This window comes from Pimephales promelas, chromosome 15 (assembly GCF_988280905.1).
Source record: "Pimephales promelas chromosome 15, fPimPro1.hap1.1, whole genome shotgun sequence".
Classification (NCBI taxonomy): Eukaryota; Metazoa; Chordata; class Actinopteri; order Cypriniformes; family Leuciscidae; genus Pimephales; species Pimephales promelas.
In genome coordinates, this window is record NC_142783.1 from 9105400 (window position 1) to 9122574 (window position 17175).

The 17175-nt window shown below is 46.0% G+C and overlaps 1 protein-coding gene across 3 annotated transcripts in view; it reads right to left on the minus strand.

The window, feature by feature from the left end:
* kif6 (kinesin family member 6) overlaps positions 1-17175 on the minus strand; it is a 445971-nt gene that overhangs the window by 355115 nt on the left and 73681 nt on the right. For all 3 annotated transcript variants that reach the window (XR_016146642.1, XM_089120092.1, XM_089120091.1), the window contains exons 15-16: positions 11516-11571; positions 2549-2599 (exon numbers count right to left, since the gene is read on the minus strand). Coding sequence is in view for 2 of the 3 variants with exons in the window: in XM_089120092.1 (XP_088976218.1) it covers positions 2549-2599; positions 11516-11571 (107 nt within the window). In the remaining variant the exon portion in view is untranslated. The remainder of the gene's footprint in view (positions 1-2548; positions 2600-11515; positions 11572-17175) is intronic.

The window sequence follows — 17175 nt, forward strand, 5'->3', positions numbered from 1 at the left end:
GTTACACTTTTCCCGAATCATGTAGGAAGGACGCCAAAAATATCTTTCCGATCGACAAATGCCTTGATTGTAGTTCTCTGTTTGTCTATTAAAATGAATGCGCTGTCGATTTATTTTATAACAGACGCGACAGCGGAATCTATACATATCGATTCTCCAGCTGCAGTCATCTTTGACAAGCGCTTTTGATAACGTGATGATTACGTCCCATAGACTGTTAAAAAAGATGGTCGACGCCACTTCGCTCTTTTCCATCAGAGAGAACCGAAGCCGCCAGTGTCTCGATATGACGCTGACATCTTGGGACCTGAGTCTGCGCACTTGCGTGTTTCGGGACCAGTCATGCGCAGTCGTGAGCAGGAAGTAAAGCCGCGAAATCAAGGCCGCGCCCTCATTCTCGCTGAATCAAACACAAGCACACGCCCCGCACTTTCCTTAATGTCCTCTGTCTGCTTCGTTCTTCTCCAATGATGTCTGCTGATTGCAAAACCTCGTTAAAATAAGGTAAATACAACTACTAACCACATAATCAACATTATTAAAAAAAGTCCGCTGGTGCTTTCAGTGACTACCTCGCACAGAGAACCTGTCAATCACAGCTGTCAATCATGATGTCAGAGCACCGTTTTTTTATCATCACATAGCTAACTAAAAACAAACTTATACTAAAAACGAACACTTGAAATTACATCAACGTGATAGAAACTACAGTAACTGACAGAAACTATCTTTGGAAAAAGGATATGTGAAGTGTAATTTAATTGTTTAGTTAGTCTCGCGTCCCATTGAATAACATGGGGAGGCGGGGGTTATGAGCTATACTAGGACCGGTCACAGGGGGGCGATCGAGACGTTTTGGCTTCACTTTTGAGGGCTTGTGCGGCACGCTTGTTACGTCCCTGCAGATCATCTGTTCATCATCGTATAAAGCCCGCCCTGGCAATTTGATTGGCCCGATCATTTTTTGCATGATTATAATTTCTCCTCCATGGATCGAGTCCAGACCGAACTTCCCGACCAAAAAATGTTGTGGGCGGAGTTCGGACTGGCATCCAGGCTAGGTAATAAACATTTACCAAAGGAAAACCTCAAGATGTTTATTATAAAGTAAGACAGATAAAGTAAGACAGAAACGTTTTCCTCAGCTGTAGGGAAAGGCAAGCATGTTTCAAATCAGTGATTCTCCCGGGAGACTAGCGCTATATTAATCCCATATTTTTAGCACCATCAACGTTTTTTAAAAGAGGAAGTTACTCATTTGTGAAAAAATCTGCCCATGGACACATTAAAAAAAAAAAAAATCTGCCTGGATGCATTTGTGAAAAAAGTCGAGCCGAGAGATCTCACAATCATAACAAACAGGTATGCATTTCTATGCACTAGATTTGGTATTTGTTCAAAGGTTACATGCAATTTGTAGGATGGTTTGTATTTGTTTGTGAAATATGATCAAGGATCATTTATTTATATTTGTAAAACACAATATTGTTTACTCCACTGCATTTTCGCTCAAATTGACCTTTGTCTTTGTGTGCAAACTGCTTTCTGTTTGTTTGCGAGTCGAGTTTTCCTTTGCAAAGCAGATTGAGTTTGTTTGCGAGTCAATTTTTCCTTTGGAAAGCAGATGGAGTTTGTTTGCGAGTCGATTTATCCTTTACAAAGCAGATCGAGTTTGTTTGCAAAATGCTAGATTTGTTTGTTTAATTTTGGAACATAATTCGCTCCATAGTTTTACTTATTTATTGGGACTAATAGTTTCTTTATAAGTTATCTGGAAAAACTGACTCCAGTATGTACCCATCATTTATTGTTGAGTTCATCATGATATTCCGTCATAAGCACCAGAGGGTTTAGTTGGAATTCTTTGGTTCTAAAATATCCAGTAACAACATCAAAACATTACCATTGTTAAACATTATTGTTAATTTTATAATTATTGTCTGCACTAATTTTCATTTAGTTTATTAATTTTAGAAACTATCGACTAATAAAATGGTTATCAGCCAGATTTTACATTTTAATTATTGTTATCGGCGAAATCCAATAACATTTCTTTACAAGAATGACACCTCTCTGTTGTTTATGTGAAAATTGGCCTGTAGGTACATAAAAATTTGGTGGTGGTTGTGTGGGTCCTAGCACATGTAATAAAACAAATATTGAAAAATATTCAATAAATATCAATAAATATGTGTATATACCATTTTCACCATATTTTTTTTTTGCAGAGTTCAGAAATGGCAGTGTTCAAAGTATGTTTGTTTCCAATTGATGTTTCCCATAATGGAAACCAAGCTGGTCTAAAGTCAGAAATAAGCTTCATGTTAAAAGACAGGGCACCTGCACTGATGTAAAATTCTGTAAACTTGGAACAGTTCTCTTCTAACCTGATCAAAAAGCCAAGGCAGTTGCTGCCTTGTGGCACAAACTGACCCATCTCTGACTGAAGAGGATGAGGATGTGGTAAGAAAATATAATGTAAAACTGAATGACTAGAGGACTTTTGAAAGAGGACTAGAGGACTAGAAGTATTTTGAAAGTCACCAACCTTGGGCTGCCATTTGCTTTCGTCTAATTTTCAGCTGGGTCTTCAGTTCATCTGGAAGTAAGGGAAATATGTGAAAAGACAAATGCAAAAATTATATGCACTGTTGATCTCTTCAATTTAAAGTTATTATGAAACAAGTGATATGCTTTGACAGGTCATCATGCACATGTGCATTATTCTTCCCTTTCTAGTCAGCAGACATTGATAGAGGTGACACATATTCGGGCAGCACAACCCTCTCCCTGACACGTGCCTCACTTTATTCCACAGTCCACATTAGTGAACTTTGGAACACATCTAATTTCTTTTTACAACCAAGGTATTGGGTCCTTGCAGGTCTTAAAGGGCCGAACCGGCAGCCTAATATTCTGTGTGACTAATGTTAAAGGGGTCCTCAGATGCCCTATTTTCCACAAGTTGGTATGATTCTTTAGGGTGATCATGTAAAATGTGTTACCTACCTTATTTTTCGACTATAAATCACACTTTTTTCATAGTTTGGCTGGTCTTATAGTTTAGCTGCGACTTATAGTCCAGTGCGGACTATGTGGCAAACAGTAAAACCAAATCTACAAACAGGAGATGTTGTTCTGCTAAAGAAGGCACTTGAACATAGGAATAACTGGCCACTTGGAGCAAAATCTTCCCAAGTGAGGATGGACTTACAAAATGGATGGAAAATAGAGGTGAAGATTCTCCACAAGAGTGAACTCAGATGCTACATACACTAAGATCTATATAAGATTGTGTTATTGGTGTCTAAGGACAGTACTTAATATCAGGTATCTTGTTTCATTGTATTTTATCTGTATTTACAGTACATGCTAGTTATGGATGACATTTTACAGATGTCAGGCGGGGAGTATTCTGTCCATCTATATTCAGTAGTCTTCTATTAGTTTGCGGGTGCATGCAGCATTTCTTTATCTTCCCTCTAGTGGCCAGTATCTCCTTTAGTGTTTTTTTGGGGTTCTTCTTTGATTATATACTACATGCGCTACTTGGTGCTCGGTGGTGATCCGTTGAGGGTGCAGGCAAAAAAGTTTGTTTCACGCAGTTTGAGAAAATGTCATGCCATAATCTGTAAGTAATTAGAGGCCATTTTTGTTTTCTAAATGTTCTGTTAGGGGTTATTTTAACTCTTACAAGCAAAAAGTTGTTTGTTATCTAAGCCAAGCTAATGTTGCTAGCTTCTGTTTAGTATGTGGTTGCACAATATCTTATAAGTCAATGTTAGCACTGCTTTTCTTAAAACCCAGGTTGTTAGCTTGTACATACAGACTGTCAAAAAAAGAAAAAAGATCTGTTATACTTTTACAGAATAGTGAAATAAATATTGGGATTAGTGATATGTTGACCATTATTTTTACTGCCTGTGAATCAGTGTACTGAAACCACAATTAACAAATAAATGCAATAAACTGCATTAACACAAACTGACAAAAACTGAGTTATTAAAAAAAATTTAATTTTGTGATTCTTATATCTTGAATTCTGTTCACTTCCAACATTTAAATTCACAGCAATATGTCTTGGTTTGTTAAATAATGTGTTTTCAGAGAGGTCTTCAGTAAAGGCACTGAGAAGAAAACTGTGTGCTGTCATTCCTAGAACCACCATCTCTTACTGTGTGTTTAGCTCGCTGAATAGGCTGAGTAGCCACACACTCAACCGAAGGCAGAAGAAATTATATTGTTCCCTATCGAGGGAACTCAAACTGCGTCCAAGTGACACTTTGGGGGGGGAACGCCCCTCAGCGTAGCGTCTCTGAAGCATGAATGAAACTAAGCCAATCTCCGATTGGATCAACGTGATGACGTGATGTGTGACGACACATAGGCGGAAGCATATATAAGGAACCGGCACACACAACATGTCAGCTTTCTGTTCTTCAGCTAAGCGCTCTCTGTGACTGTCAGTCTTATTTATTGTTTGTCTGTCTAAGAGTATATCTCCCTAAAATCTGATAATGGCGAGTGTGAATTTCAGGCGGTGTGTGCACCCTTGCCCTCGCTACATCACTGGCGGGGACACACACCAACTGTGTACACATTGTCTGGGAATGCAGCACGCGCAGGCAGCTCTCGAGGGAGCTGCTTGCGAGCATTGTGAGGCTTTACCGCTCCGCGTGCTGCGTTCCCGGCTGGCCCTTTTCAATGAAGAGGGTCTGCCTCGTGAGCCCCGTGGTGCGGGACCCGCGTCCGCCGAGGCGGCGCGGCGACGCTCTTCATGGGGCTCGCAAATGGATCTGTCTGGGGATCCCGAGGCTGCTGAGGCACCTTCTCGGGATTCATCGGACAGTTCCGATGCCCTCGAGCCTCGCGCAGAAGCCCGCTCGGCGGCTTCTTCTGCGCGAGTCGAGGATCCGATGCTTGAGCTGTCTGCTTCCGAGGAGGTGGACGTGCTCAGCATCGAAGGGGGTGGGGACTTCGGGGATGACTCGCCACCCCGTGTCCCCGCATATGAGGAGCTGGTAGAGGTTGTTTCCCGTGCAGTGGCTCATTTAAAGATCGATTGGCCACAAGAAAAGCAGGAAGTGCAAGTTAAAAGCAAATTAGATGAGCGCTTCCTGCAGCACAGGGAACAACTTCATCATCGGGGCTTACCGTTTTTTCCCGATTTGCATACTGAGTTGTGTAAATCGTGGAAGAAACCCCATTCTTCTCGTGTTTCCAATCCCACTATATTAAAATATAGTAATATCATGGGGGCACGAGAGAATGGTTATGGGATGATGCAGGTTGAACAGCCGGGTTGAACAGCCTTTGGCTAATTATTTATCACCTGAGTCGGCATCATCCTTTAAAGCCCCGGTGCTGCCCACCAAGCCATGCAGAGAAACATCTTCACTGGTGGGCAGGGCATATATGGCTGCGGGTCGGGCTGGTGCGAGTCACACCATGGCGCTTCTCCAAGCGTACCAGGCCGACCTTCTTAAGGATATTGATGAGGGTGAGGGACCAACTCCGGAGGATGTGGCGGAATTGAGGAAGGTCGCTGATTTGTCTCTCCGAGTCACCAAAGAGACGGCCCGCGCTGTCGGTCGCTCCATGGCGGCAATGGTGGTCTCAGAGAGACATTTATGGTTAAATCTGACGGGCATCAGGGAGAAAGACAGGGCTTTCCTCCTTGATGCCCCGATTTCGCCTTCTGGCCTGTTCGGCGACGCTGTTAATACCGTTGTCGACAGGTTTCAGGAGGCGAAAAATCAATCAGCGGCCTTCAAACAATTTCTCCCTCGCCGCTCAGTATCCAGGAAGTCTGCCCCCAGTGGGCAATCGCAGCCTCAGCCAGGTACCAGCTCCTCCACCTACAGGCAGGTTCAGAGAGAGAGCGTCGCGTCTAGAGCCCCCCCTCAAGGAGCTTGGGGGCATAGACGGCGCTCTCAATCTAAGCCGCAAGCCAAGCAGGGCGACCTGAGGGCCGTCCTGCAGGCTAAGAAAACATCTAAGAGGTCCTAGCAGTGCTAGGATCTCTGCGGGCGGCCCCACCCGTGATGGAGCGACTGAGGTCGTCTCCCTCGCGGAGCCCGCAGGAAATCGATGTCGTTCTCCCGCCGTCAAGTACGTTTCGGGACGCATCGGTTTCCAGCGATCGCAAGCTGCTTTGTCCGCCCCACGAGCCTGCGGACGGGCAGCGATTGCGTTCGCCCATCGAGAATCGTTTTCGGTCCAGTCCTGCCGGAGATCTGTTTCAGGCGGTCGAGAACGAATCCCGATTAATATCCGAAACCAGGCTCGAGAGCCTGGTTCCCTTGGCGAAATATTTCGATGCATGGAAAAATCTAGCGAATATTTCCCCGTGGGCGCTGCGCACGATACAATACGGGTACAGGCTGCAGTTCGGGTTCCACCCACCCAGATTCAACGGGGTGGTCTGGACTGTAGTCAACCCGACGCAGGGTCGGGTATTGGAACAGGAAGTAAACTCCCTGCTGGCAAAGGGGGCCATAGAGCATATTCCTCCACTAGACAGGGAGTCCGGGTTTTACAGCCGCTACTTTATAGTTCCCAAAAAAGATGGGGGGTTGCGTCCGATCATAGATCTCAGATATCTGAACCGCTCTCTGAGGAGATTCAGGTTCAAGATGCTCACTATTCCCATGATCGTGAGTCAGATCCAATCCGAGGATTGGTTCGTCACGATAGATCTGAAGGACGCATACTTTCATATATCCATCCTTCCATCCCACAGGAAGTTCCTGAGGTTCGCTTTCGGGGGCGAAGCGTACCAATATCGGGTTCTTCCATTCGGCCTAGCTCTCTCTCCCCGCACATTCACCAAATGTATGGATGTAGCTCTAGCACCTCTGAGGCTCCAGGGCATCAGGGTGCTCAACTATATAGACGACTGGCTAGTGTTAATTTCGTTAACGAAAACTAAACGAAAATATTTTCGTCAACGCACATTTTTTACCGAACGAAAACTAGACGAGACGAGACTAAAATCCCCACTAATAAACAATAACTGGGACTAAATCAGAAATAATTTTCGTAGACTAATAAAGACGAGACGAAAATGCAGTTCGGTAAATAAAGACTGTGGGCTAAAATCTATGGACATTTTAGTTCACGAACAAAGACGAGACGAAAATTACATATTATTATATGATATGGTTTTGTCAAATCCTGTCTCCTCCTCCGCCTCCTCCGCGTCAGCTCTTCCGCCACAGCGGCCACACACACCCACGTTCAAACCTGGAGCGGGCGGGCACAGTCAGAGTAGCCGACACAACACACATGGAGCAGACAGGAGCTGGATTCACGGTGAGGCGGCGGCGACAGGTTAAAAGTAAAACATGCTTTGCACGGGGCTCGGGAGAAAGAAGAGACGTGATATATGGACACATTTTGTTACAATGATAAACTAACTAATGATGGCTAACTTTCATAGCATTTAGTATCCAGGCTGGCTATGTTGCGTTAGCTTCTTAGCACGTAGCGACCGTAGCCACTTGTTGATAGAATAGGCTCTATGCACGGCGTTATTTCCGGTGAAGGATTAAGGATGCTCGATAACTTCCGCCGATCGTAGACTCCAATGCAATACCGAGAATTTATATTGAATTTTATACTCCATGGTTATACTAATGAAACGTTAGTCACAAAAACAGATAAAACAGACACCCCTCGTTGTGTTTATGCTTCTTTTTAAAATTATATTAAATAAACATAACTATATATAAAATTACATCTAAACGTATGTACGTTTCGTTTCAAAGACGGGAGGACAGTAAATATTGAAGACTCTGCCATAATCCCGTTTTGTCCGGTTTTCCTCCGCTTTAATCTACACAACCGGAAATGGACGAGCATCCTTACGTCAAATGCGGAACTTATGCGTGCATATAGCCCATTGTATGTGAAGTTAACTGTCCAGTATACTGGCCGGGCAACTATAGTTTCAGTTAAATTTGATTAAAGCAGACAGACGCTTTAAAAAGATTAGTTAAAAAGATTTCATACGTTCTAGCAATCTATGCCTTGTTTCACCTTAAATACTGTACCTTTATATACCATGTGAACTAGCTGGCAGGAAAGCACTTTTGTTGTATCAGTTGGAGGTTTTTTTTTTTCACAACATTGACCTCAAATCTATTTATTTTATTATTCTATGTGAACTAGCTTTAAACAGCCAGCACTTGTGTTAAGTTCATAATACACTTTATTTTATTTATTTGTTTCCTTTGTCAGGTGTATTTTATTTGTTTTAATGCAAGCATTTGTGTTTGTGTCTTTGAACCTTAACAATGTTCAAAATAAATATGCAAATATTGTCAGAACATCTTCCATGTCTGCATGTGTTCCTTAAAATTGTGTTTTTTTTATCAAAAAGATGAGAGAAAATGTTGAAATGTGAAATAATTTTAGGAAATGTTAAATATTATCTGCTGACAAAAAAGTAAAAGGTTAAAATGATGTCCTGACTAAAACTAGACTAAAATGTTGACAGTTTTTTTTTTTTTGACTAAAACTAAACGAATAAAATTATGTTTTCTTGGACTAAAATAAAGACTAAAATGCTCGACTTATAGTCGACTAAAACTAGACTAAATAAAAATGGGATGATGTCGACTAAATGTGATAAAAACTAATAAGCGATGCTGAAACTGGACTAAAACTGAAACTAAATTTAAAAATGGCTGGTAAAATTAACACTACGACTGGCTGATTCTGGCCCAGTCTCAAGAGCTGGCGGTTCAGCATCGAGATGTTGTTCTTGCCCACATCCAGAAACTGGGGTTGAGACTAAACACGAAGAAGAGCGTGTTGATACCAGCCCAAAGGACTACGTTCCTGGGAGTGGTATGGGATTCGTTCGTAATGCGGGCACGATTGTCACCTGCGCGAGTCGAGTCCATTCTGGCCACAGTGGCTGGGATAAAGCTAGGCCAAGCCGTCACTGTCAAGCATTTCCAGAGAGTGCTGGGACTCATGGCAGCAGCGTCCAACATCATTCCATTTGGCCTGCTGCACATGAGGGCCCTCCAGTGGTGGTTAAAAACCAAGGGGTTCTCCCCGAGGGGAAACCCGTTCCGCACAATCAGAGTTACGCGCAGATGCCTTCGTTCTCTGGTTATGTGGAAGAAAGCTTGGTTCTTGTCCCAAGGTCCAGTGTTGGGAGCGCCATGTCGCCGGAAAACCGTTTCGACAGACGCTTCCCTCACGGGCTGGGGCGCGGTCATGGACGGCCGCTTCACGACAGGCCTATGGCGGGACCATCATTCCTCCTGGCACATAAACTGCCTGGAAATGTTGGCGGTCTCCCGGGCTCTGAGGAGCTTCCTGCCGGACCTCAGAGGTCATCACGTCCTCGTGAGGTCAGACAGCATGTCAGTGGTGGCCTATATAAACCATCAGGGGGGTCTGAGGTCTCGCCCTCTATGCAGACTGGCGCATCAGATCCTCCTGTGGTCCCAGGGGAAACTGTTGTCTCTGAGAGCAACATACATCCCGGGAAGTCTAAATCAGGGAGCAGACGTCCTGTCGAGACAGGGGCTGAGGCCCGGGGATTGGAGACTTCACCCCGAGGTGGTGGAGTCGATATGTCAGAGGTTCGGCCCTGTGGAAGTGGACCTGTTTGCGTCTCGAGAGACGACCCACTGTCCGCTGTGGTTTTCCCTCACCCCTCCAGCCCCACTGGGGCTGGATGCTATGGTGCAGACGTGGCCGAGGCTGCGTCTGTATGCATTTCCCCCGATCGCTCTGCTCCCGGGAGTTCTGGAAGGGGTCCGTCGCGACGGGATCAGTCTACTGTTGGTAGCCCCGTTGTGGCCGGCCCGAGTATGGTTCTCGGACATAATATTGCTCCTAGACGGCCCTCCGTGGGAGATTCCCCTCAGGAGGGACCTGCTGACACAGGCGGGGGGCTCAATATTTCACCCTCGGCCGGAGTTATGGAAACTGTGGGTCTGGCCCCTGAGGGGGCACAGTACCTAGAGGCCGGCCTGTCAGCTGGAGTAGTAGAGACCATACTCAGCTCTAGAGCTCCCTCCACGAGAAAACTGTATGGTTTAAAGTGGAATGTGTTTATTGATTGGTGTAGGAGGCGTGAGGTTGACCCAGTTAACTGCCCAGTGGCTTCAGTGCTGGAGTTCCTCCAAGATCGGTCTTACCCCGTCCACGCTCAAGGTGTACGTGGCTGCCATTGCGGCTTTCCACGCTCCGTTGGGTGATGGGTCTCTGGGGAGACACTAATTGATCGTACGTTTCCTCCGTGGAGCTTGGAGGATGAGACCTGCGGCTCGTACCAGGGTTCCCTCTTGGGACCTGGCAGTAGTTCTAGAAGGATTGGCTGAGGCCCCCTTCGAGCCACTGGAGTCGGCTGAGGCCAAGAACCTAACGCTGAAGGTCGCTTTTCTGTTGGCCATCACTTCTCTGAGGAGGGTGGGAGATCTTCAGGCGCTCTCCATATCTAACGAGTGCCTGGAGTTTGCTCCAGGCAACATTAAGGCCATCCTTCACCCTAGGCCTGGCTATCTGCCTAAGGTGCCATCTAATGTGGCACGGCCTACGGTTCTGCAGGCATTTCATCCCCCACCTCACCTGACGGCGGATGAGGAGAGACTTCATAGGCTCTGCCCTGTCAGAGCACTAGGGATATATATTCAGAGGTCCTCTTCATGGCGGAAGGCGGACCAGTTGCTGGTATGTTTCGGGTCGCCCAAAAAGGGGTTTCCGGCCTCAAAAAAAACCATCAGCAACTGGATTGTCAATGCGATTTCCACAGCTTATCAGGTGCGCGGTTTGCCTTCACCTTTGGCTGTGAGGGCCCATTCCACTAGAGGCATAGCATCCTCTAGGGCCCTTCTCGCAGGGGCCCCCATCCAGGAAGTCTGCGATGCAGCTGGATGGGCAACCCCACATACCTTCATTAGGTTTTACAGCTTAGACATTCCGTCGACACCCGGCTCTCTTGTGCTCGCGTCCTGAGTGTGCCTGTGAGCAGCTTCACACCAGGACAGGCAGGGCGCGTTGTGGCGTAGTGGGTACTCGTTCCCCCAAAGTGTCACTTGGACGCAGTTTGAGTTCCCTCGATAGGGAACGTCCTCGGGTTACGACTGTAACCCTTGTTCCCTGAGAAGGGAACGAGAACTGCGTCTCGTGGCCACGCCTTCCCCTGCCTGGGAGCGCTTGCTTCATCACAGAAGCTGACATGTTGTGTGTGCCGGTTCCTTATATATGCTTCCGCCTATGTGTCGTCACACATCACGTCATCACGTTGATCCAATCGGAGATTGGCTTAGTTTCATTCATGCTTCAGAGACGCTACGCTGAGGGGCGTTCCCCCCCAAAGTGTCACTTGGACGCAGTTCTCGTTCCCTTCTCAGGGAACAAGGGTTACAGTCGTAACCCGAGGACGTTTTCCCCCCCTTGAATCACAACCTATAAATTGAACTGGATTAAATGTATATGCTAAATGGCAAGTGTCCAAATCTGGCTACAAAAAGGTCTAGAGTTTACTTACTGACTCTGATCCTGATCTGGTTAACTTGCTCACCAAGTGTCTTAGCTTCAACAAACCTGGAAAATGAAATGGCCACATCAATTAATACTGATCAAGGAGGACATCATTAAATACTGATCGATTGACAAATTGTCAAAAAGTGCCCTATTTTTTTCAGAAAGAAAATTCTTTGTATGTACACTACCGGTCAAAAGTTTTAGATCAGTACGATTTTTTATGTTTTTAAATGAAGTCTCTTCTGCTCACCAAGGCTGCTTTATTTGATGAAAAAAAAATGACAAACAGTAATATTGTGAAATATTATGACAATTTAAAATGACTATTTTCTATTTTAATATATTTTAAAATGTAATTTGAAAGCTGAATTTTCAACATCATTACTGTTGCTGATTACACATCAGTTTTCAGTGTCACATGATCCTTCAGAAATCATTCTAATATGCTGATTTTATGCTCAAAAAACAAATTATTATTTTCAATGTTGAAAACAGTCGTGTACCATTTCCCCCCCCAAAATTCTATGATGAATAGAAAGTCCAAAAGAACAACCTTTATTTAAAATATAAACTTTTCTAACATTATAAATGTCTTTACTGTAACTTTTGATCAATTTAACTCATCCTTGATGAATAAAAGTATTTTCTAATTTCTTTCCCCCAAAAATCAAAAAGATAAATTCTTACTGACCCCAAACTTTTGAATGGTAGTGATTAATGTTACAAAAGCTTTCCATTTCAGATCAATTCTGTTCTTTTGAACTTTCTATTCATCAAATAATCCTGAAATAAAAATGTAAAAAAAACTTTAATAATCATGGATAATAATCATAAATGTTTCTTGAACATCATATTATAAGAATTTCTGTAGGATCATGTGACACTGAAGACTGGAGTAATGATGCTGTAAATTCAGCTTTGATCACAGGAATAAACTACACTTCACTATATATTCACATAGAAAACCACTAATTTAAATTGTAGTAATATTTCACAATATTACTGTTTTTTTTTTTTTTTTATCAAATAATTGCAGCCTTGGTGAGCAGAAAAGACTTCTTTTAAAAACATAATAAATCTTACCGATCTAAAACTTTTGACCGGTAGTGTATATAGAACATCAATGAAAACTGATCAAGGACTCCAGTTGACCGGATTAGGCATGGTCCACACAGTGTCTCATCAGTACCCTCCACAAAAAACAAACAAACAACTGTTTGAATCTGCAGTACTTGTCTGTTGTGCTTAATCTGGTCCCAAGATAATTTGAATTCTGCAAAACCAGCAAGTTTGAACCATTGCCTGTCACTACAGCAATAGGGAGTGTTTTCTTTTACACTTGGTACTCAACAACAACCTGACAAGTGCCTCTCACTTTGATCTGTTGTCCTGTATAAGTTTCCAGTTTCATTCCAGTCAGTCTTAGTTTTAAATTTTTTTCCCCCACTTTCTCCGCAGTTCCTTTAATGTATCCCCATTTAAAACGGTAAGACTACATCCAGCATCTATTTCTAGCTTCATTTTATGCCTGTCAATTAGCATGTTCATGTGTTGTATTCAACCCAGTGTGTGTCACAGCCCTTCGTCTGCACCATCCTGTCTGCGTCTCCAGCACTACACTTCCCATGATCCTCTCGTCTGCACACCTGAACTCACTCCCTCATCAGCCTCCCGTTCAGCGTCCTGTTCATCTGTTTCACCTGTTTTCACCCCATTATGTTTGATTTCTCCTTGTATTTAGTTCCCTCTGTTTTAGTCAGTCTTTGTCGGTCGATGTATATGTTTGCTGTGTTTTGTGGATTTCCTACCTGCCTTCCTGTATATATCAGTTCCATGGAGTTTCCTTATTAAATGTTTGAATTAGAGCACTCTCTCTCGGATTCCTTCTTCAACCCGCACCACACCGTGACAGATCGACCGACCTCCAAAACATGGATTTAGCAGCTGTACAACTTCTCCTCCTGGAGCAGGAGGATCAATCCCTCGAGGCCCACACACGGAGGTATTTGGACTTGGTACCTCATGTTCACTATGATGTTACCAGCCTCTGTGTGTTCTTCCGGGCAGGCCTAAATGCTGAAACCCAGGCACGCCTGCCCGGAGACGGGCCTCGAGGGGACTTTGCGGCCTATGTGGAGTGGGTGCTGGTGTCATGTGGATCTCCCTTTACCGTGGATGACGTCACCAGCCCCACTCCATCGCTTGAATGCTCTTCACCGCTGGTTCCGTCCAGCTCTCCAGAGACTGAATGCTCTTCACCGCTGGTTCCGTCCAGCTCTCCAGAGACTGAATGCTCTTCACCGCTGGTTCCGTCCAGCTCTCCAGAGACTGAATGCTCTTCACCGCTGGTTCCGTCCAGTTCTCCAGAGACTGAATGCTCTTCACCGCTGGTTCCGTCCAGCTCTCCAGAGATTGAATGCTCTTCACTGCTGGTTCCGTCCAGCCCTCCAGAGACTGTATGCTCTTCACTGCTGGTTCCGTCCAGCTCTCCAGAGACTGTATGCTCTTCACTGCTGGTTCCGTCCAGCTCTCCAGAGATTGAATGCTCTTCACTGCTGGTTCCGTCCAGCTCTCCAGAGACTGTATGCTCCTCACTGCTGGTTCCGTCCAGCCCTCCAGAGACCGTATGCTCCTCACTGCTGGTTCCAACCAGCCCCGTCGAGACCGTCCAGCCAGCGCCAGAGACCGTCCAGCCAGCGCCAGAGACCGTCCAGCCAGCGCCAGAGACCGTCCAGCCAGCGCCAGAGACCGTCCAGCCAGCGCCAGAGACCGTCCACCCCGCGCCAGAGACCGTCCACCCCGCGCCAGAGACCGTCCACCCCGCGCCAGATACCGTCCAGCCCGAGCCCGAGACCGTCCAGCCCGAGACCGTCCAGCCCGAGCCCGAGACCGTCCAGCCCGAGCCCGAGACCGTCCAGCCCGAGCCCGAGCCCGAGACCGTCCAACCAGAGCCCGAGACCGTCCAACCAGAGCCCGAGACCGTCCAACCAGAGCCCGAGACCGTCCAGCCAGAGCCCGAGACCAGGATCCCACCCAGCCTCCCTCTCCCGCCTCCTCTCATCTGTCCTCCATCTTCTCTCCTGCCCTTCAGCTCCCCGAAACCAGCTTGGTCTGTGGATCCCCAGTTTTCGCCTCGCACCGCCTCCACATGGACACTTCCTCGGCCCTCTGTCCCATCAGTTCCCCCGTGGCTCTTACCTCCCTCAGCTCCTCCATGGCCCCTCAGTCCACCACCTCGGCCAGGCTCCTTCGACCCTCCGGATTCCCTTCGCTCCCTCGTCATCCTCCCTTCACCTTTGGACTTCCTTCCCTTGGCTCCGCCCCGTCATGTCACCCCCCCGGTTCTGTCGGACTCCTCACTCCCTCCAGTCACCCGTCAGCCCTCACTCCCTCTGGCCTCACCGTGTCCCTCTGTGCCCCTGTCGTCACTTCTGTCACCTGAGCCTACGGTGTCACCTTGGTCCCTCGGTCCCTCCTCAGCACCCAAAGTCGTCTGTCCCTCTGCTTCACCCTGGTCTCCTCTCCCATCTGCTCCGCCCCTGTCAGTCGGCCCCCTGGTGTTGTCAGTCCCGCTTCCATCGGCTCCACCAGGGGTCCTCCCTCCATCTGCTCCGCCCTGGTCTCGCCCTCCATCTGCTCCGCCCTGGTCTCGCCCTCAGCCTGCTCCGCCCTGGCCACACCCTCAGCCTGCTCCGCCCTGGCCACGCCCTCAGCCTGCTCCGCCCTGGCCACGCCCCGCCCAGCCCCCAGTTCGTCCCCCCTCCTTCCTCTGTTATGCGGCGTGAGGTCACGCCTCCCGGGAGGGGGGAGTTCTGTCACAGCCCTTCGTCTGCACCATCCTGTCTGCGTCTCCAGCACTACACTTCCCATGATCCTCTCGTCTGCACACCTGAACTCACTCCCTCATCAGCCTCCCGTTCAGCGTCCTGTTCATCTGTTTCACCTGTTTTCACCCCATTATGTTTGATTTCTCCTTGTATTTAGTTCCCTCTGTTTTAGTCAGTCTTTGTCGGTCGATGTATATGTTTGCTGTGTTTTGTGGATTTCCTACCTGCCTTCCTGTATATATCAGTTCCATGGAGTTTCCTTATTAAATGTTTGAATTAGAGCACTCTCTCTCGGATTCCTTCTTCAACCCGCACCACACCGTGACAGTGTGAATCTATCAAAAGAATTGTCGCTGTCACTTTCTTCCACTTTATATGCAATGATGTTGTCCATGGCTCTTTCATCTATGATTTCTATCTCTAATGGCTGTTGTGCCCTTATTTCTACAAGCTCATGATATGTGACTAATTTTAGATTGTTTTGAATCTACAATCAGGAGTGATTTATTTTCTTGCATGTATAACAGGACTTAAATGCTGCACTAGCTCGCATTCCTTCTTCACAACTCACTCTGCTGTCTTCTTTGCTGCACAGCTTGTGACATGCTGTCGCTATGCTATTCCTCGGCAGGTCCTGTGCATTTTAATCTGCCGTCTCCAAAGAGAGTACTATTTTCAGTGCATTATCAAAGGTCAGATTTTGTTCTGATAATAATCTTCTTTGGATCGGTTCATCATTAACTTTACATTCAAGTCTGTCTCTCATCATCTGTTGCAGTATATCACCATAATTACAATGCTGTATGAGTTAGTTACAAAGTTAGTTACTCTCTCATCAGGCCTCCTTGAGTGCGAGTCAAACTTGAAATGTTGAACTATCTTGAACCATCTCGGCTTTGGGTAGAAATGGTTCTTAAACAAACCCTCCAACTGAGAATAGCTCTTTGCTTCACAGCATTGTCAATGCTAGTTTCTTTAAAAGTAATTATCCAGTATCTCTCACAGTATTCTTCCCATGACTGTTTTCTCATCAAACGCCGCTACTATTCCAAAAGTTGCAATGCTTCACTTAGAAACGACTTTTCTCTTCCATCACTCCATTATACAACTCTCATGTGTTTACCAGTGGTATCCTTGTCACCAAAGTGTGTGGTCACTTATCATGAGAAAAATCACAGAAAGGAATGTATGGTAGTTTTACAAATAAACAACGCATTCTCATCCCAAAGCGCCATATACAACGCTTTTGCAAAAACGTAAATATCCAACGCACATGGCACCCTTTAACGTCTAATGAGACGCTTCGGTTATGGTTAAGTTTAGGTATGGTGTAGGGTAAGGGTTAGACCACTAGGGGGCGCCTTCTGCCCAAATATATCTGCATCTCATTTCACGTTAAAGGGTGCCATGTGCGTTGGATATTTACGCTTTTGCAAAAGCGTCCTATATGGGGCTTTGGGATGAGAACGGGCACAAATAAATGTTCTTAAATTCCAGGATTGAACAAGCATGAGCTGACTATCCAACAGGACAGAACATTCTACTGCAGTAACAACCCAAGTGGTAACAACTGAAACTGCTAGAATTTGACTCAGTCTACACAACCCAGAGGCAAACTACTTAACAGTGGCCCCCTCATCTGGAGAGAAAAGAGCTTGCTGAAACTCTCAATTTCTTGGCGAGCGGTGGCTGGGAGATGGGAATAGGAAGATGCCTATACGTAGTAGCTCTGCGGGGTCCTTTTTCTGAGTCCTCTTTTTGACAGATTGTTCTGTCATGTGAGGGTTTATGGATGGCGAACACTCAGATTTGCAATGTGGAAAAAAGAAACAGTCCA